This window comes from Pseudopipra pipra, chromosome 1 (genome assembly GCF_036250125.1).
Source record: "Pseudopipra pipra isolate bDixPip1 chromosome 1, bDixPip1.hap1, whole genome shotgun sequence".
Classification (NCBI taxonomy): Eukaryota; Metazoa; Chordata; class Aves; order Passeriformes; family Pipridae; genus Pseudopipra; species Pseudopipra pipra.
In genome coordinates this window covers 111915240-111935982 of record NC_087549.1, presented here as the reverse complement: position 1 = coordinate 111935982, position 20743 = coordinate 111915240, and the positions used below count along the sequence as shown (strand labels likewise).

At 36.6% G+C, this 20743-nt stretch overlaps 1 protein-coding gene across 1 annotated transcript in view; it reads right to left on the bottom strand.

Annotated features, from left to right (window-relative positions):
• MRPL3 (mitochondrial ribosomal protein L3) overlaps positions 1-20743 on the bottom strand; it is a 32420-nt gene that overhangs the window by 10273 nt on the left and 1404 nt on the right. The window contains exons 2-9 of the mRNA XM_064671621.1: positions 19659-19837; positions 18722-18813; positions 17802-17900; positions 13841-13940; positions 11876-11936; positions 4519-4627; positions 2522-2599; positions 1726-1803 (exon numbers count right to left, since the gene is read on the bottom strand). Coding sequence (XP_064527691.1) covers positions 1726-1803; positions 2522-2599; positions 4519-4627; positions 11876-11936; positions 13841-13940; positions 17802-17900; positions 18722-18813; positions 19659-19837 — 796 coding nt within the window. The remainder of the gene's footprint in view (positions 1-1725; positions 1804-2521; positions 2600-4518; positions 4628-11875; positions 11937-13840; positions 13941-17801; positions 17901-18721; positions 18814-19658; positions 19838-20743) is intronic.

Sequence of the window (20743 nt, the reverse complement as noted above, 5' to 3'; positions counted from 1 at the left end):
GAAAATCAGAAATAAAAAAATAAATTTACTGAGTGTAGTTAGAATAGAAGTTATGATCTAGAAGAACTAGGTACTGTATTCAGAGTGTTAGTGGCTTCATAAAGTGTTGTATTCTTACAGATAAAATTCTGAGATATGTACGTGCATTTGCCACCAAGCAGGGCCACTGTAAATGTGGATTTTAACAGCATGACTAGGATAACAAGATGCACAATCTTTTGCAACAATTAACTCTTGCTTAAGAGTACTATTAAGAATTAAGAATACAGTTTGGGCATCAAATGTTTCTCAGTTTTTCAGCTACATTATTTTGTTTGTATACTTATAATTTAAAACTAACATCCTGCAACAGATTCCCACTTATTTAAACCTCAGACTAACAGGGTTCATATCTTAGGATTTGAAAAATGGGACACAGTTGGAGAAGAGGTCATTTGGTCCAACACAAGGATGAAAAGCCAGCCAAGCTACAGTCTTAATTCTATAGAATTGATGTAGTGCCCAGTAATTTTGCAGTTGTCCTGAAAACTACTTCTCTCATGGCCATCTGTTAACCAGTTTTCACTATCTTGGGAAGGAAAAGGCTTGGGCTGGACCTTACAAGCAAAGCAGTTTAGAAATACTGCACTCAGAAAAAAAGGCCTTATTTTCAATGAGAGAAAGAAGAATAAACTTCATTTTTCTGTGGGAAAAACACCTATTTGAAAGCTAGGGTTGCTGTACCTAAAGCCAAGTAACTGCGGAGTTCTGATTCACAACTAGGAAACACGGAACAGAAACTGGATGTCCACAGTAAAACATGACAGGAAGATAATAAACTAATTGAAAACATCTGAACTTGATGAGCTCTGTAGCTTTTCAAAAACTGAATAATTTAAATCCCAATAATACTTCTGAGGATTTAAATCTGTGTATCAGATATACAGGTATATGTACATCAGAATCTTGATAATCATTCATAGCAAAGATGTTTGATAGCCTGTATTCTATTCAGCCTGAAAGGAAGCAACTTTCTCCAAGTAATTTGTGCTTGCAGATGTGTAGAATATATTAATTAGAAAGAAAAATCTATTTTGAAAACAACCCTCAGAAGCGCTTTTCTTGCTTTGATGTGGATTATTTACACTGTAAGAACACTTATTAGACTCATTGTTTCAGTTTTTCACAGACAATCTTGAAACAACCTCCATAGAATTCGAAATTAATTCTGCAGACTGACACAGAAAACAACACTGACATATTTATATTGATTGCAAAGGGAACTCAGATCTTTATTGTGAATTCCTGCTGTCTCCTTCTGTACCTCAACTGCTCCTTGGAAAGGTAATTACTACTGCATATGGGAATGCTTGGAATAACCTCTAAAGCAGTGCTTGCTGTGTATTTCTGTTCACAAATACAACCCTTAAATAATATTCTGGAAATTTCACCACCATGCTACTGGCTTGAGTTAGCATTCAAAGGGGATGGATGTAGGCTGGAGACACTTACCAAAGGGTTTCAGCAACTGTGCTGGTTTATCATAAGCTACGTGGGTGCACAGCCCCAGGGCAATCTAATCACTCTCTTTCACAGAGCTGATTCTACTGCCCTTTAATTCAACAGTACTAGATGGCACTGAAGAAATGAAGATTGCATTCAACCTGTGTTTTTCTTTTTGTAAGAAGAGATTTGTAAAGAGTTCAGGAGTCACTAATATCAGTAAGTTGAAACTAGCAAACATACCTTCACCAGACAATTTGTGTGACCTGGAACAGAGCCATTTACATAAATAATGTCATGTATTGTGTTGATCCTCCACACCTAGGAGACAGAAAAAAAAACGAGACATTGAGCCCTGTTTAGACTATTCCCACTTTTACAAACAGTAGTCCAGTAAAGCACAAACTGATTAATTGGAGGTGGTACTCTGGGAAAGAACATTCTGCAAAGGCCTAAACTGTCACAAAATTCGCTCACATGCCACTCTGAGTGCCAAACTTTCTCATGCAGGAGTCTGTAACAGTTTTGAAGGGCGGGTGATCAGGCTATATTTGGTAAGGCAGCTCTTTGTTCAGCAAACACCAACCAGAGCTCCTAAGCCTCTTTTTCCTCTAACAGCAACAGCTGTTGAACATCACAGGTGACAAAATAAAACAAATATCCTCATGAAAATGTTACTGTGAGCATTTGTTAATTTCTTAATTCAATGAGGTGCTCAACTGAACACAACATTTTCTGCTACAAAAAATTAGTTTCAGTTAACAGAGAACAGCAGCAGCACACTTTTTTGCAAACTAGAGGTCAATTTGCAGAGGTTGCCTTTGGAGACAGAGAAAAGTATCTTCAGTAGCCCAGGAGCTGCTGTACAAATGTACCAATCAGAATCTGGACAGAAACTATAATCTCTTTTTTGTAAATGAAAGTGAAGGGTCGTGATCAAGTTAGGACTTCAAACAACACTAATGCAAGGCTACATGGCTGAGTTCATTGCTTGGCAATGCAATCACCCTATACACATTCTAGTATACTCAGAACTCACCTTTAATCCAAAACATGTCCTATAGACGTTACCCATTTTACCTGGCATTTTCTTTCCGCGATAAACTTTGGAAGCTTTCTAGATAAAAACAAGGCCAAAAAAAAATCATGTTAACTGCAAGAGGAGCACTGGAGAAAATATGCCGATATTTCCAATGCTGAAAATATAATATTGAAAAAATCTAACACTGATGAGCATTTTAAATACCACCTGCTGGAGGTTAGGTATTACTCTACATGTTATCTGAAATACTTGACCTCAATCATAAAATTGCTACCTATACTGTTATATGAACAAAGAGATTCTAGCTTTGCTTAATACTTAATGTATATAGATTCAGAGTAAAATCTGTACTCATTCATACTTTCACTTTGTGAAAAATCAAGAAAAGTTTTTTTCCTAAGATTCCTGTCAACACAAGTCTCTCACCTACATCACAGACCGCAGCAACTGGAAACTTGCCTGAACTATTGCCTGAATTACTTGTGGATGCTAACACAGAGCTCCAGAGCAGTCCTGCCCTAGAAGGCTGCTGAAATGAAGATACACTGTAGCTTCCCTCCTCCCCCTAATCCATGATTTTCACACTGATGTAAATCAGATCTGTTTTAATGCATGTATTTTTGAAAACGAAATGTTAATTTAATTCCATTCACTGCTATTGCTTAGTTTCTGTATCCCATTTGTGACAGGCTGGGTATAAACTGGACTAAAAAGGTGGAAAAAAAAGGCAGGAATAAGTGCTATAATTTTCAATTCTACATTGTTATCAAGGGATTTGTATCCTGCACCTCTCTGTTATTCATTAATAATGTTTGGGCGTTTTTTTAATTCTTGTGAAAATCATGATTTCAGGAATCAGCTGCAATGCAGTTCTAGGGAAAGGATTCTGTACTGAAAAATCCTGGATTACAAAAACGTCTGAGATGGTCAACACTAGATAGGAAAAAACTAACAAGGCATTGTTTTTCCCCTATTGCATCTTTTCATCTTGTTTCTTTTTCATCTACCCATTTCCAATACTATTTTCCACTCTATACACTTTATGAAATTACATCCAGCATTACTGCTTATGAAATTCTAATTTAAATAAAAGAGAGGTTATTTTGTAATGGTGAAGATCATCTATTAAAACAGTGTTCTGTGTTCAAATATTTACATTCTTCAGTGAAAACAAGTGCCAGGTGTAGAATTTTTTTCCAGCTGAAACTGAAGGCTATAAATCAGTAATGCATGCTTTTACACTCTCAATTACTCTAACTTCATTGCCTATTGCCCTTTTGCTTTTACTATTCTCTGAGCATTATTAATACTTTTCTAAATTTTAATTTCTCTAAGAAAATTATAGACAGCTCAGGTTCAGTACTGTGACTCAGTTGATCTTAATTAGTTTGCAAAAATTCCTCTTAGTTTGGTCTAAATATTGTACAGCCTTAACAGGACAAAGTTTAAACATAATCTGCTCAAAGAGCTTTTATACCAATTTTATTAATAGCTTGAAACGCAAAAATATGACTCTGTACTCTGCTTAAAAATGCTTAGAAGCTTCAAAATTTTGGGAATTATTCCCTATAAGATTATGGGAATCAGTTCATCAAGCAGCTACACGAGCCAGGCAAGGTGACAAAAGCAAGTAGGGTTCCAAAGAATGGTACAATATCTGCAGTGTAAAATAACGGGCAAATCTTTTCCAATCTATAAATGGTCTGATAAAAGCTTCTTAGATCTCTCTTTGAAGTATTAAGACTATTCCTCTCAGCTATACTACAAAATATGACAATTTGCTCAGTTGAAATAATGCGTATTCATAAACTGAGGCATAAGAGAACAGCTATCTGCATTGCTCATTATACAGGTTTCTGAACTTCCTTTGAAACTACTGGGACTCTCTGCTACCACAGAGTACATGTAGCAGCTAGATATTGTGAAATTGTTCATTTTCAGTATGCAGTTATAAAAACACTGAGAACATTTAAACAGGAAATAAGAATCCTCACATTAGTAGATATTGCTCCAGGTCTTCTGTGAGTTTTTGTCTGGCCGTGGCTCGCAGGCTGACCTTTAAATCCCCACCTTTTCATGACACCTTGAAATCCTTTACCAATTCTGAAAACAAAAATAATTAAGAAAGAAACCTGGGTTAGTCAGACTTAAGGTTGTTATTCTAGCAATAACCAATAATTTCAGTCAGGCTCATGATCTTCTTACCTTTAGCAAAGCTCAGCAGAGAGGGGAATACAGTTAAAATGAAAATCTGTATTTTATATCGTAAACATATTTTAGCACAATGCTTAAAGAATAAGAAGCACTAGAAGAGAGTCAAATAGGCAAAAAGACTAACACGAAATGCTTCTTGCTGTGATCATCCTCAAGAAATGTTACTGCAATGAAGCTTTCATCGAGTGGACACCAGAACAAACACCCTCCCCAAAAAACCAAACCAAAAAACCAAAACCAAAACCAAATAAAAAGCAACTGTATAATAGCATACACCAAAACTTAATGACAGGTCCTAAGCATCAAGAGAGGAAAGAGATGACTGCTTAGACTATGATAAAAATAAATGAAGAAACATTTTCCATACTACAGTAAACTCATCTCTTGAAAACAGTTTTGTGTATAGTGAAAACGTAACTCCCTTGATACATACTCAGCTAACAAATAAGGTCTACAGCACAGTAACAAATAAAACACATTTTCAGAGTCCATGCCCTTAATCTTTGAGGCACATGATACTATTACTGGCTTTGGAGTTCTCTATTTATTGCAGGAACAGACTCAACAGGAAAACCCACCTTATCACTGCACAAAGGAAAAGCCGATTAAAGTGTGTCTTTAAACTGGCATTGTCTGTTTCCAAAAGGAAAAATCTGACCACTGCACTGATTATTTAATTCATTTACAAAGATGATCCTTTTCCTCCAATTTACAGAAATCTTTTCTCTGCTAGTGCACTTTGCAATGTCACGATCCTATTAGTTCAAGCATTAGAACCTTCCAGCCAAACACAGAAGAATAAACCCATGGATGAGCATGCATAGAGCACATTCTACAGAGGGACTGCATTTTGCTGACTCCCCTGCTCAGCACTACCATGAAAAGCTAGAGAAAATATACAAACATGGAATACAACAACATTCGTGAAAACTAGATTCTTTCCTCTTACCACTTGAGTAATTCTCCTCTAATTGCTGCCCTAGATGCCTTGAGCACGTCAAGCTACGGCCAGAATCAGCCATAAAGACTCTCTAAAGCCACAGAATCATAAGGAAACAAGAGCTGCTTAGAACCTAAGGATCAATCCCACTTAAATTTGGCAAAGAAAGACGTGTAATTGTTTGAATCGAGATTTATTGCATAGAAGCTCCTCAATTTTTTTTGCTCCTTACCTACAACTACGGAAATGCTAAAATACAATTTAAGTGGTGCTATGTTCCTTTGGCTTGCCAGCTGGCCAGTCATGCAAGTGGTTGTCACCAGAAAGACAGTCCTTCCAGGCCAGCAGACAGTGCTGGAACCTGAGGATATGAAGAGGGTCAGGGCCATGAGAGGAAGCTAAAGGAAGGCACCTCCACGAAGGAGGAGGACCTGAATTACCAGGAAACAGGAACACAAGACAGAAATCTATAGGATGCAAGGCTTTTTAACACCAGTTTCCCATAGAATCAGCTTATTTTAAAAGCTTGCATTAGTAAACAGCAATAGTTGTAAAAAAAGGTTTGAAAAATACATTTTAAGAGAGGCTCAAAACTTGTCTTTTCTATGTCTGCATACTGCTAGGGGATCAATAACTTTGAAATACATACAGAAACTAAGCCATAGGAAAACTCGTATCTGTTCTGCCAAAATGTTATTTTTTTCTTTTAAACTATCTATTACTGGCCATGTTTTCCATGTAGACTACTTCTGGCATCTCTAGCTGGAAGATGAACTTAACAAAGCCTCCAAAACCAACTGCAAGCAGGTTGCATAACAACAGCTGTGCAGTTACCAGAGCGAGCAGATCGAGGGCATGATTAATTCTTTAGCTGCAAAAATGTCCTTGCAATTGAGAGAAAACCACACAACCTTAGAAAGCCACCAATTCAAAAGTAAACAGTACTGTCAACTTGAATCAAGAAGCATGATGTCATGAAACCACTTCAATATTTCATTCAGATTGCTCATTTTTAAACAATTTAGAATACTATAAATTGTACTTTAAAAAAAAATAAATACCTAATACTTACAAGAGATGTATTTTGAAAAAAAATGCTTAATACATCAACGTTTTAAGATATCTTCAGAAAGAAGTGATTACATCACAAGATAGAGTTGCTAGTGTTTAATGATTTATGTGAATAGACTATGTTCATCTGCTTCTTGGTCCTTCCAATTACACACATATTTTCTGTGAACAAAGTCTCAGACTTTACAGTACCGAAGCTTTAGGAAATTTATAGGAAGTGTAACCAGCCTAAAAAAGAGCACTCTGGTAAAGCTGAAAATTCTCTTGGATCTGTTGATCGACCTGGAATATGAAAACAAATCTCCAACCTCTGAAATATTCTGCCTAAAGTCAAGGAAAGATATCACAATTCTGAAATTAAGAGTACTTCAAAATGTACAACATTTTACTATCTACCAAGGCTCTTTCTCATACTAGTTCAATAATGTTTCAGATTAGTTTCATTATTTATTTGTGAAAAACTGATTGAAAATCACTGAATAACCTACAAATACACTTTACCTTATGACTTAATTTACTTGGTTTCACTGAATGAAACATATTTACCTGAGTCCCAGAACGGAATCACAGGCAGCAATGATGAGATGAAAGACTAAGACATATAAATGTTAAATGAAAGTAATCCTTGTGCAGAATTAGAGTTTAATTGCATAGTTATTCTACTCTCACCTGCAGGAAAGCAGGTGTTTAGGTCAACCGCCTAATTTTGTAGAAAACCTCATTTTCCAGGTTTGATACAAGTAAAATGCCAGTACCTAATGAGACAACTTTCATTTAGAAAGCTACTGGAATAAAGTACTCTAATGAAGTTTGCTGCTAACTCTTCATAGTTCATTTAAAAGATCGTTATTTAGATGCCGTAAAGGAAGAAAGATTCCATCTACTTAGTCCAATAATTTCGGACAAATGTAGAACATACTTTCAGGCTCAGATTACACTGTTAACCTAGCAAAGCTTAAATAAACCATAAACACTCCAGAATCATCACTTAATACTGGCACATTTCAAATAAAACTACTGTTGATTTTTAATTTGGAGTGACAAAATTTCTCATGTTCCCAAGTTTTCCTGAAATGTTCATGGAACGGGTCATGAAGTGGCAGAAAAGGAGTTCAGATACAACTCCATGTCCACACAGCATTGGGCTACCATGGCAGGCATGGTCCCACCCCTCCCTATCACCATGTTCTGGTCACCTGTGTACTAGTGCAGAAGCTCACTCGGGTGCTGAGCAAGCTGGGGCACACAACTGATCCCTCTGAAAACTAATACAGGTATCTCACACTGATCTTTTCCTTCATGCAACTGAGGACACAACTACCAGCGACAGAAGGTCAGTGGGGACTCTGGGAGAGAGCACCACCTTCCCTTTGGGCAGCAGCCTATGCCCTATGTCAGCTTAAGGAAGTCACCATACAAGCATCATAGATTGGCCTGGGTTGGTAGGGACATTAAAGATCATCTAGTTCCAACCCCCCTGCCAAGGAAGGAACACCTTCCAATAGACCAGGTTGTTCAAGCCCCATTCAACCTGGCCTTGAGCACTTTCAGGGATGGGGCACCCACCACTTCTGTGGGCAATCTGTCCCAATGCTTCACCACCCTCACAGTAATGAATTTCTTCCTAATATCTAATCTAAACCTACTCTCAGTTTGAAGTGATTTCCCCTTTTTCTGTCACTCCAGGCCCTTGTAAATAGTTTCTCTCCAGCTTTCTTGTAGGCTCCCTTCAGGTACTGGAAAACTGCAATTAGGTCACCCTGAAGCCTTCTCTTCTCCAGGCTGAACAATTCCAATTCTCTTAGCCCTTCCTCGTAGGAGAGGTGTTCCATCCCTCCAATCCTCTTGGTGACCCTCCTCTGGACAAGAGGTCAATGCCCTTCCTGTTCTGGAGACCCCAGAGCTGGATGCAGCACTCCGGGTGGGGTCACAGAAGTGCAACCTGTGAGAGAAGTGCTTCTGGACAGTGCTACAAATCTTAGCTCAAAGCATACCAGGGCTAAACTTAAGAATTGAGCTTTTAAATAGCTGAAAATAAGTACTAAGGAAAATATTTCAGCACTATAGAAGACTGACAGCATGCAGACACACTGCCTAATGACAGTGCTCTAAAAGCTACTCATATTGTGCTGAACAAATGATGAGACTTCAAATAAAAACTAACTGCATACATCTTTAACTGAACCTTCTTGTTTCTGTGAAAGTGTTTTTCTTTACAGAGCTATAAATGAATAAAAGACTTTGACAAAAATATTTGTAGGGAAGATTAAAAGAAGACAACTAAAAAAAATACCCTACACTTTCGTAACAAAATGAAGATGCTAACCAAGACTTCTGAAATGTAGTGCAAATCCTTCATTCAGGCTATGATAACTAAGAAAAGCTTGCTCATTTTTAAGGACCATATTTTTGATTTATTTTGGTAGAAGGAAGCATACAGAAAGATATCTTGCTCATCTGGATAATTAAGAGTTGGCAAAAAATTAAAATATCCTTTATATTATATTCCCCTACATTATCTCCTCATTGAGGTGACATTTTTTCTTTCTTTTTTAAAGGAATAATTAGAATTAATCATGCTCTTACCAACCACCATTTTCATGTACATGATTTCAAACATTGCACACACTTCAGTGTTTCCTCCATTAAAACAAAATTACTGTCAATCTTAAAAATGTAAAGTACATGTTCATGTAATAACATTTCTAAAAACTTTGCTACCAGTGATAGCAAGTTTTTAGGAATTACTCTCTTTTAAATCCACAGTGGTTTGAATTAGGAAGAACCAGGTCCCTTCCCCAGGTTGGATGGGGCTTTGAGTAAGCTGGCCTAGCAGAAGTGTTCTTGCCCATGGCAGGGGGGTTGGAACTAGATGATCCTTAAGGTTCCTTTCAACCTAAACCATTCTGTATTCTATAAGACAGAAGTGGGAGGAAGGAAAGGAAGTCAAACTATGCTCCCTACTGTAACTCAGTGTTATTTTCTTTAAGTACCTTTCCAAAACGCCCCTATAGCTTAGGATCTTCCAAGTGCCTACAGCACTGCTAAAACTGGGGCTTTACAGAGTAATGTACAAAGGCTCACTTCAGCCTGTGGACCAAACCTCCCAAGGCCTTTGTTCAGCAGGGAGAAGCTGGCTTCTCTTGAGGTGGGTTCAGAACACAAACCTAACATAAAGCACGTTGTCATTTTTTCCCCTCACAGTGCAGCCCAAATGCTATAGGTCAATGCTATAACCACTCCCAAGGTAACTTTTTTTCCCTTCACTGAAGCATTTCTTGGATATTTTTGTGACATTGTGGAATCTGTACTTCCTGGTACAGTAACTATGAATCATGAATACAGTATTCTGAAAAGTAAAAAAACCATGAACCTCACGAAAGTATGAGACTAAGTAACACTGGATGAAATTCCATGGAATAAAGTAAAAGACCCAAAGAAAAACTGAAATGTAGTAAAATAACTTAATTCTTACCCAAGAGTTAAGGGAATGCGATAAATGAAGCATTCCAGAAAAGTGGAAATTAAGAAAAAAGAAACTTTAAAAGTAGAAATCAAAATGTGAGTAAGCTGCAGAAAAAGGTTAAAAAAATTTTGATACAGGAAGACTGGAATGATTAGACAATCATGTTGACAGAAAACCCAACTGATCTTTCTCTTTAGCAGAAAAATTTTTTCTTCACCTGTACAGAAGGATTACAAGTAATGTGCTACCAAACCAGCACAAACAAACAGCTAATTTCTGAAATGGGATCATACAAATACCTGGAGAAAACAGGTCAGAAATACTGAATTACAATTTAAGATGGATTCACTGAACGTGACCAAGAACTCAGTCTATTTTTAGCTTGCTAATATTTTCAAATACCAAGATACAAATATCCTGTGGTTGTGTACCAGTATCTTCTACATGGCAAAAAAAAAAAAAAATCCCTTTACTAGTTCTTGAAATACTTTTAGAAAAACAAAGCTTTTCTGCATTAACAAACAGTGACACTTAATCTTCATTAAAAAACTGTATTCCTAATGATCCTCTGTTTTGTTTTGCAAACAGGCCATTGTCTCTTACAGGCTGTTCACAGAATGCAATTTAGAAGCAGAATGAACAACATGCCAGATCTAAGTATCATATAAGGAAGTTTGACATAAAAAAAAATACTTATTTCAGTCAACTCCTTGACTTCCTTTTCTCAATAGGGTACCCTCATAAATGCAGTCAGGTGCTTGGTTTCCCCATATATACAAGACCCTGTGAATGATATTACACATTTATAGGTCATACACACATGTGAGACTATTAAAGTTGGGTGTTACCTCCATTACACCTAAAAAAACTCCAGAAAATGTTATCTTTGTATCACAACACAACAAAAATAACAGTTCACTGAAACACACAGATAGGAGTTCTCAGTTCTCTTGGTCAGTGGAAATCACAGATGTACCACAAGAGCCATGACTAGTCTTTGCCACAAGATGCCAATTTTTCTTTTGACACTCTCTACCACTTGAGCTCTAATTTGGCATTCACAGTGGTCTGAAAGGAAATCATTCCTCCCACATTAAACTAAAAGATCATTAGCCACTGCTGGCAAGGACATGAGCTGGAATATGAGAGAAAACAGAAAAAAAAAAGGAATTTGACAGCTCTGTTGTCCTGCTAAATGTATTCAATATCTTTTTGCTTTTTTTTCAGTCCACATGATACATCTCTCTTCACATCTCTTCATGAAATCAAATTCAAGCAGTCTTTTTGAGAACTGATGCCTTTCAGCATTCATTCCCCACTTCTACATACCACAGATGCTGCATTATAGATCTCTTTGCCCATGCTAAGCTTGAACAACATTTTCTCAAGCTGTTTGTCTAGCCCTTCCATGTACATGTGACAGATACAGGCAGAACCATCGCCCTAATAGTATTAATTATTCATCTTGCTCATAATCAAAAGCAAAGAAAAATAATTTTATACTGCTGATCCAATGAGTGGACATGTATTTCCTGTCACTACTCTTGCAACTGTATTTCAGCTTTTGTGATCCACGGGGTCAAGACAAAGCAGAGGGAAGAAAAAGAGAACCAGTCTCTTTGACAGATGAACCACACACGTTAAATCATTAGAAACCTACGTTTTTGCAGTAACATCCACGAACTGCCCCGGGCGGAAGTGAGCAGCATACAAAGGAGTACCTTCAAAAGAAGAGGAGAGATCATGTTCAACTAAGTGCTGAAGTCCTTAAATCGCTATCCAGTCATTATCATACAGGGTAGATTACAGTCACAGCAAAGGAAAGAAAACTTATTCACATATTATTTATTCTTCTTTATGAACTTCACAGAGTAAGAGAGATGCTTTGTATTTACTACTGAAGCACATTTCTCAGGTCCTAGACCAATTTTAGATGAATAGGAAGGAAGGGCCAGGGCTCTACTGAGGTACATTGTACTTCATACACAAAGCCCCAAACGTCTAATTAGTTAAGATTCATAATAAACACACTTAGCAAGAAAACAGAACATGCTGTACTTAGAACTACCAGAACTTTACAAGGTGGAGAGTTTTTTTAAAAAAAAAAAACAAAACAAAAAACAATCAAGCCACAAAGAAAACCCACTTACTATAAAAAATGTGGTTAAGAATAAAAAAAAAAAAAGACAGTTTCGCAATGCTTTCTCTTTATTAAGACATGGTGTTTCCAAAGTAAAGACTATGGCAGAAGTACAGCCTCATCCACTGGGGGATTACCTATACACTAACTTTCAGCAGAAGTAGTGCTACTCTAGGTCAGTGACACCACTCACCTCACTGTAATTACACTAATTCCTTAAATACTTGCAGTATCAAAATATTACTTTTAGATTTATTTTGTCTTCAGTGATTTTTTTTATTCAAGTGCAATATTCTTTTATTAGCAGCTTAAAAAAAACCCCACAACAAACCAAAATTAATAACTTAGTTTGCGATAAATCTATATAGATCTATATAGCTGCATATTTCACAGTTTCCAACCTGTTTTACATCCATTAAAAAAGTGAAATTTTAATTGCTTCATGTCCACATCCATTCTCATGCTTTTTCAAATCTGTACAAATGCAAACTGAAATGATGTAAACCTCTCATAAATCTCAAGCATAAAAATTCTCATATTATGTCATGTTATATTATATAATCCATACACACCTGGAATAAGATGCCTGTCAACTGACACAAAATCATGCATACAAAGGATGTTATGTACAAAATACATGCACTGCAAAACCAGTTTATTGAAAACTGGTAAAGCAATTCTGCTTTATCTCAAGCTTTTGCTTCCATTTAGCGTGTCAGATTTGATTTTTATCAGTTACCACACTGTCTTAAAAAGATCTTACAAAAAGCTTCACTAATGGCAAGGAAATACACAATATATTAGAATTTCCAACCCTACATCATTCTTCAGAAAATACCTATAATCGTCAAAAGCGAAAGCAACCTAAGTGCACTACCTAATATAACCTTAGAAACTTAAAACTTTTTGTTAGATCTCCAAACTCCTCATACTGATTTTTAGTGAGAACATTTGTTATAAACACATTTTAGTGTGCTTTACTTTGCAAGCTGTCAGAAAAAACATCCTCAATGACAGCCATCAGTTCTACTTCTGAATGGAGCAAGAAGAAAAAAAACCTCAAACTGCTGTTTTAGGTTCCTGAGAAACATTACCACAAAATTCTGTGTCCCTCTCATAAGGATAAACACAGAACTTCCCATAACTGCATTCATATTTATTCCCAGCCAGTGAGTCAAGGTTACAGACTTACTTCTTAATTCAATGTTCATATTAGTAAATTGGATTGGACTACCTTTCTAATCAATCGAAACACTGATTAGATTCTGTTTCCCCAGAAAAAGGAAAAATCCTACTTCTCATCAACTAAACAATAAATTTCTAATTTTCCCTAAGAAAAAAGTATGTTTGTACTTAATGACAAAGAATAATTCGGCAACTTCCATACAAAACAAAAATGAAATACACGTCATAACTTTGTTTAGGTCTACAAGTGGCAGATGTTAAATGATCGTGCATGTAATAATCAGCAACTCAAAAAATTACCTGGCTTAATTATGGCATCATCTGTTACATTAAATGTTGCAACTTTCTGCTTTCGTGGTACTCCAGCTTCTTTAAAAATCTGATGTGCAGACTCTGGTTTCTGTAACAAAAAGCAGCCGTAAAAAAGAAGTGATCTTAAAATACCCAAGATCAACCTAGCACAGAAAATGATTACAGACTGTCAACACCACTCAGGGGAACAGATATATCATACTAAAATTTTATCCTGAGAGTAGCATTTTATCTCTACATAAAATTTATTTAAAACTCCTGTCTCTGCATTTTATTTTCTGCCAACTAGTTACCCTACAGCTACATTATATAAATAAGATACATATGAAGATTTCCAAGATCAGAATCATTTACAATATAAATAAAAGATACTACTGTTTTTGTCATGGCTTACAAAGAGTTTTGTAATAATTTAAAAATATGGTCTCTTTTTCAAAGCTACTGATGACTTAGTTCCACACTACCATAAATACAATTTATTTGATTTAACTAAGAAAACAATAGAAACAAAGTCTCATCTTGCAGAAAATTCTCAAAAGGCTTAACTTTTCCACAGAACAGAATTTTGAGTCTCTGGACAAAAAAAAGAAAAATCAAGAACAACAAGTTTATGATTCATGTATTTTTAAGATATACCAAGTACACTCAGTGTCAAACCACTGCTGACTTAATAAAGCAGGATCTTCTTTTCAGAGGATTCTGACAAATTTAAAAGTACTTAAAATTATTCTCAGCTGTTTTAAACAAGACAGCTCACAGAACTGCTGACCATGAGATGAAACCAAGCAACAGAAACAGTAATGCAGGTAAATTGTAGCCACAGGAAAAAAGGAATGCCACTTAAATTTTCTTCAAATGAATTCTCCTAGAAAGCAATTTAAGCATCTAACAATACTGCCACACTAGGATAGTCACATCTCTGAGGTTCACTTCTCAAAACTTCTGCACAGTTCTCTCTCTCAAAATTTTTTTCTGTGTTTTAAGACAAAATAATTTGGATAACTTAAGTAACATAGTTTATTTGAAAACGCAGTTTTGAAAATTTGCATGATGTCCTTTCTTTTGTTTTCAAAAATTTGTTAAAAAGTGTTAGAACAAGAGAGGAAGTTTTATGAAGAATGAGGAAGCAAGATGATGAGAATCTCTTAGAAAAAAACCAGCAATTTTAAGTATAAAAATCTGTCTTTGTTTGAGGAGAAAGTGTGGATAGAAAGTCTTTGAGAGTGAAAAGTTTTCTCCTAGTGATTTGTTAACTTGAGTTCACAGTACAAAACACTTCAGATACCTTTAAAAAAAAATCAGCTACATACAAAATCTCCCTAAGACCACGAATATTTGAGGCATCAATGGAGGACAACTGTTTTAATCTGTAGAATCATATGTGAGAATTAAAAATAAAGATATGGCCTTTCTACTAAGTGCCTGTATATGAATCCTTTACTTCCACTGTTATGTGAAACTGCTGCCTTAAGCTACAGCAAGGGGAGGCCTGTGCTACCACAGCTGAAGAAAAGCACAGTGAAGCCAAAGGGTAAAATTCACTTACATCTCGAGTCCTACTCAAGGCTATAGCCTTGCACTGTTCTACTGCAACAACAGTTGAGTCAGAGAGATGTACTTTTACAAACAAAACACTGCAGTCTTTACAAAGCCTTCCTAAAAAGCAATATTGAGTGAATTCTCAGATGTTCTAAACTATCTAACCAGTGATATCTTCCAGTATTATAGGAAAATGATCAATATGCCCTCACTTATGGGAAGCATATAAAATATTTTTGACCAAAAAATGTTAGAACACTGTCAGAACTGTAAATTTGAAAACAGTTTGCATTAAAAAATCGTGAAAAATCTCTTCACTCGTAGCAGAGTGACATATATCAAGCTAAAAAGGAAAAAAAAAAAATATCTTGCTAAAAGTGCAATATTCCTTATCAGCTTTTAAGCAATTTGACACTCAAAAGAAATATAGAAAATTCTTTGTTAGTAAAATTACTGAGGGAATCTTTTGTTTGAACTCATTAAAAATCAGAAGCTGTGAGGAATCTGAGGAAGACAGATGTTCCTATGAGGAACTAACAGAAGATAAATTGCTTATGCTAATACAATACAGTATCATTTACCCTTCCTTTAATTCTCACTTTTGACATTCCAAAGAGAAAAGAAACACGTAAAAAGGCTGATAAACATAGCATAGCAGTGATTCAAACTTGCAGCTAAACCACAGAAATACCTCATTTGTTAGTACCTCAACAAGCAAAATTGCTCAGAATCAGCATGCCAAATTCTTCCTTAGGAATTATCTAGTTTATACTATGACAATGATGATAACAACAACAATAATACAGAGCTCAGTATAATCATAATACACAGTTCAGTCTCAGGCCAGGCCTTCATCACAGATCGGTCTAAGGATATTTAATTAATTTTTTATTAAAATTAATCTAAGTTCAATCAAATTAATTGAAGCTAACTTGGGAAAAGTTATGCCCAGAGAGAGTCATTAACATAACTCACACTACTAAAAAGTCCTTGAGTTGACCTTTTAGGTAGTTTATCTTTGAAGAAATTTTCTTAGTTCATAGGAGCTATTTAAACAGAAATTTTTCTTTATACCTCCTTACATCCCACACGTTATTACTCTGACAACAGACTGAATTACTGCTAACATCATCTACTTGAGAAGAAGATCAACTGTAAGGAGTCTAATGTGCAAAATACAACTTGAAAATTTTTATTCACATAGTTCTTGCATGTCTTAGACCAAAGTAACATGAAAGAAAAAACAGAGCTGTCATTTTTCCAGGAAAAATGTCACATCTGGAAAGTGGAAATGGACTAAACTGACAGGACAGACACCTGAAACTACAAGCAGCGATGGTGAAACATGGCATAAACCCACTGAATACCAGAGAGGTACCTTAAAGTATCAGCCTGCTCAAAATCAGTAGAATATACTATAAAGGCCAACAGGTTTAGCAAATTAAAAGGCTCCTTCTTCCCTCACCTCTGGTAAAGCAGAAACAAGTACACAGATTAATTTTGAGGCTCTGGGACAACTGTCAGTTTGAAAAAGTGAAATCCACGTCCTGAAAAAGCCACAATCAGCTGAGATAATCTGCTTAGTGGTCATGAGCCCTGGATATTTTTTACTTGACTAAATCAGACAAATGAGTGTCAGGACACTGCAAGAAGCAAAAAATGGCATTTTACAGAAATAACGGATCACAGAAATTGCAATCCTTTGACAGAAAGCTTTGTTCCTACCTTGATCTATAATTCAATTTTCCTCCTTAGAAATGACAGCTCTGCTAGACAACCTTAACCACTGAAGGTATCTGGGAATTCCACACCAGGAAACTGGAGTGTCTGAATGAGTGGTTTTGATACAGCTCTTGATGAAGCTATCTTTTTGAAAATTTAAGTCTTAAACTTACTCATCAGTAAAACTATAGGCAAATTAAACAATGTCAACAGACATGTGGAAAAATTACAACTACACCCAATAAAACAGTATGGAAGAATAAGCTAGAGAACAAAATCTAAACATCCGAAGAAGTTGGGTAAGTTTACAACAGGCCATTAAAGTGTGCATCTTGCAGTTCTCATCTTAATTGCACCTCCACAGACATGGTGAACATATGTTTCTACACTAGTAATAGTCCTTCAGACCCTTTCACCAGCATAGGACACTGCACATCAAAGCAACTTCCTAAACCCACAGCTTTCCTCGAGAATCAAGAGGCAAAACTTTCAAAAATTCTTCTTGCTATTCTCTTAACCAAGAATTTACAGTAGTGTTAGGAAATAAGCAAGGTGAATGCGACAAAAGATCTGTTCCAAAGCACAGGTGTCTGTCAATCTTTCAGAGAAGTCTACCTATGCTACTTTCATATTGCAAGGACAACAGAAACAACTATTCTAACAGTAACACCCAGAGAGGTTCACTTACAGAAAAAGGAGATACGTTTTTGCCTCCAACAAGCAGCTTAGCTGTTTTTCCACCCGAATCTTCCTTTGAAACGTATCTTAAAACATGACAATCTTGCACCTTAAGAAAAGGAAAAGTGTTTATTTGAGTATAAGCAGATGTGTGTGCTTTAAGACGATAGTAAGAGATTATTAAAACAAGTGAAATTAAGGCAGTCTCTGTCTTCATAACAGAAGATACAGTTTAAAAATAGTAAGCTGTAGTGTTTGTTACTTTTTTACTGTAGACACTCTTTTACCAATCAACTAAAGACTGATTTTAGGAAAAAAATATTAGTAGAATGCAAACTATTTTCTTAAATGCTCTAGAAATCAAATAATCTTTTATAGTCATCTTTTGCATGCAATATCTGCAAAATCCCTTCTGTAAGCTTGCAAAGCATACAGTAAGAGCTGACATTTCAGACTCCTGCTCTTTTGCCCTGCAAACCTGATGTCCTTCACGGCACTGGTTCATCATACAGCAGTAACACGTGAGCAAAAGGCTTCATGACAATAGTAGCTGCCAGAGAATATGAAGAAGCAGCTTCAGGGCTACAAAGGCTCAGAAACCAAGGTGAAACTAATCCCAAAGTACCTGCAGGTGGCAAAATAAAAAAAGTTAAGTGAGGTAGTTAACCCCAGCTTTATGTTGCCTCACCTAGGTAACATTGCTCACAGCTCTGGAGCACCTGAATAGCTGAGGCAGAAGGCAGACTGCTCCCAGAAAGTTCGGGATATAAACAGAGTGGGCGTGGTGTACTACCCACGACCAAAAAAAGCCTTTCCTTTCTTTCGGGATTTCCTACTCTGTACAAGTAATCACTTTCACTTTTGACTGAAATGTCTGGCTAACGATCTGAATACAGGACAGGAGATGAAATTCATTATGATTTATTTCACCTTAAGTAATGTGACAGCATGTTTTTTTCCTGACTTGGTCCATATTGGCATCATTCCCAGTTTTACTGCAACAACACCAACTCTGATGGAATCTGTAGGTTAAAACAGAACAGGAATGCAACTCCATACTTAATCTTTGAAAGGGTTCATTTCATAACTTTCATTAACTCTGATCTTTCCTAAGGAGGTGAAGGAGAAAAAACTTCACTGACTCCCCATGAGTAGGCTGAGAATAACCTGTTAATTGTTTTTAATCCCACTAGCAGTGAAGTTCTATCTGTTCCAGTTGTGTTTGATAGAACATGCAACCAGTTCCCCATTAAAAGAACCAATACTTCAGACTCCCTTAATTTTTTCTTTAAATACAACACCCATGTTTTAGAGTCAAGCTAACTATTGAAAAGTTTACTGTAAGAGGTTCCTCCCACCCAATCTTTGCAAATCTGTATAGCAAAGGCAGCATGTCAAGTCTGCCACCCAAATGATGTGACCCTTTTGGAGGCTCAAAAACTTAATACTGTGTTCCAGACCATAAAACTTTGGAATCACAGAAGTGGGATGTATTATATACCACAGTTTTTCTTCAGAGCCCAGCAGTATTTACAAGAACATTTTCAAGGTCATATACTTTATATTCTAAGGAGTCTTTTTTGACAAATTTTTACTTTATTATCTTGTCATTGTACAGCAGTCAGATAGGCCAAATGCTGATACAGACTAAAAACTAAGAGTTCTTAACACCATGTAATATTTTGAATGCTTTTTAGAGAACTGATGTATTACATTTACTTATTTACTAAATGTATTGAATCATTGATGTCAAAGCAAAAAGGAGAATACTTTACAAGGCACAATCCTGATGTTACTGAATGCAACAACACAACAACAGTAATAATTTCAGCACGAGTTTGGTATTTCAGAAGAGATACTTTCTCACCTGGTGTCCACTCATTCAGTGGCCAAGGCTCATCTTTCAGAGGGCAGAGCTTGCTGGCTGTCTGAGCTTTGTATTCCTCCGCAGTTATCTTCTTCAGGAACTCCACATTCTCTTCAGAAAGATGCTCGTGCCACCATGTTGCACTATTAGTGTGCCTGACTAGAAAGCCCAGCTGTCCCCTTTCCAGTGGTGGGAAAAAAGTTTTAAGCGTCTTATCAGTTTAAATAATGTCTTGTGACACGTATGTTTGCAATGTAATGAATAACACAAATCATTACATGACACAGCATACAGTCATAAAGACCAAAATCATACTACCAAGGTAGTCAACCACCATCACTCAAACTGGCCACTCATGACCAAAACCACCTAATTCTTTGTCATGTTCTCATCTAACTTTTGAAGTATTATAAAGTGCACCAAAGGGGAGCAAGCAACAACAAAAAAACCAGCCACTCCTTATGATAAAAAAAAGCTAAGATTCATGAATGAGAAGATAGCAGTGGGTGTTTTTAACTTTAGCAAGGCTTTCTAACACCATCTCCTGTGGTATCTTTCTATCCAAGCTGGGATATTATGGCATGGATGGGTGGACTATCAGATGGGCAAAAACCTGGCTGGATCAGCTGACTGAAAGAGCCATGGCTAGTGGTTTGGACTCTATCAGAAGGCTAGTTACAAACAGAGTTCCTCAAGTGTCTATTCAGGGATTTGTCATATTTAATATCTTTATCATGACCTATAAGAGGGGATGAGTGCACCCTTCTTAAGTTTGAAGGGAGCAGTGGATGATGCTCAAGAGTGTCCCTCTGCCAGTCAGAGAGACAAGCCGACGTGGAACCCAATGAAATTCATAAAGGAGAAATGCACAGTCCCATCCACATCTGGGATGGAATAACCTCTTGCGAGAGTACAGGCTGTGACTTTAGCAGAGCTGCTCCCCAGTTAGGCCAAGGACCTGGAAGGTCCTGGGGGCAAAAAGGTAAACAGGGAGCCAGCAGGCTCCTCACAGCAATGAAGACTAACAGCAGCCTGGACTTTATCAACAGAAGCACAGTCAGGAGATCAAGGCAAGCACTTACCCT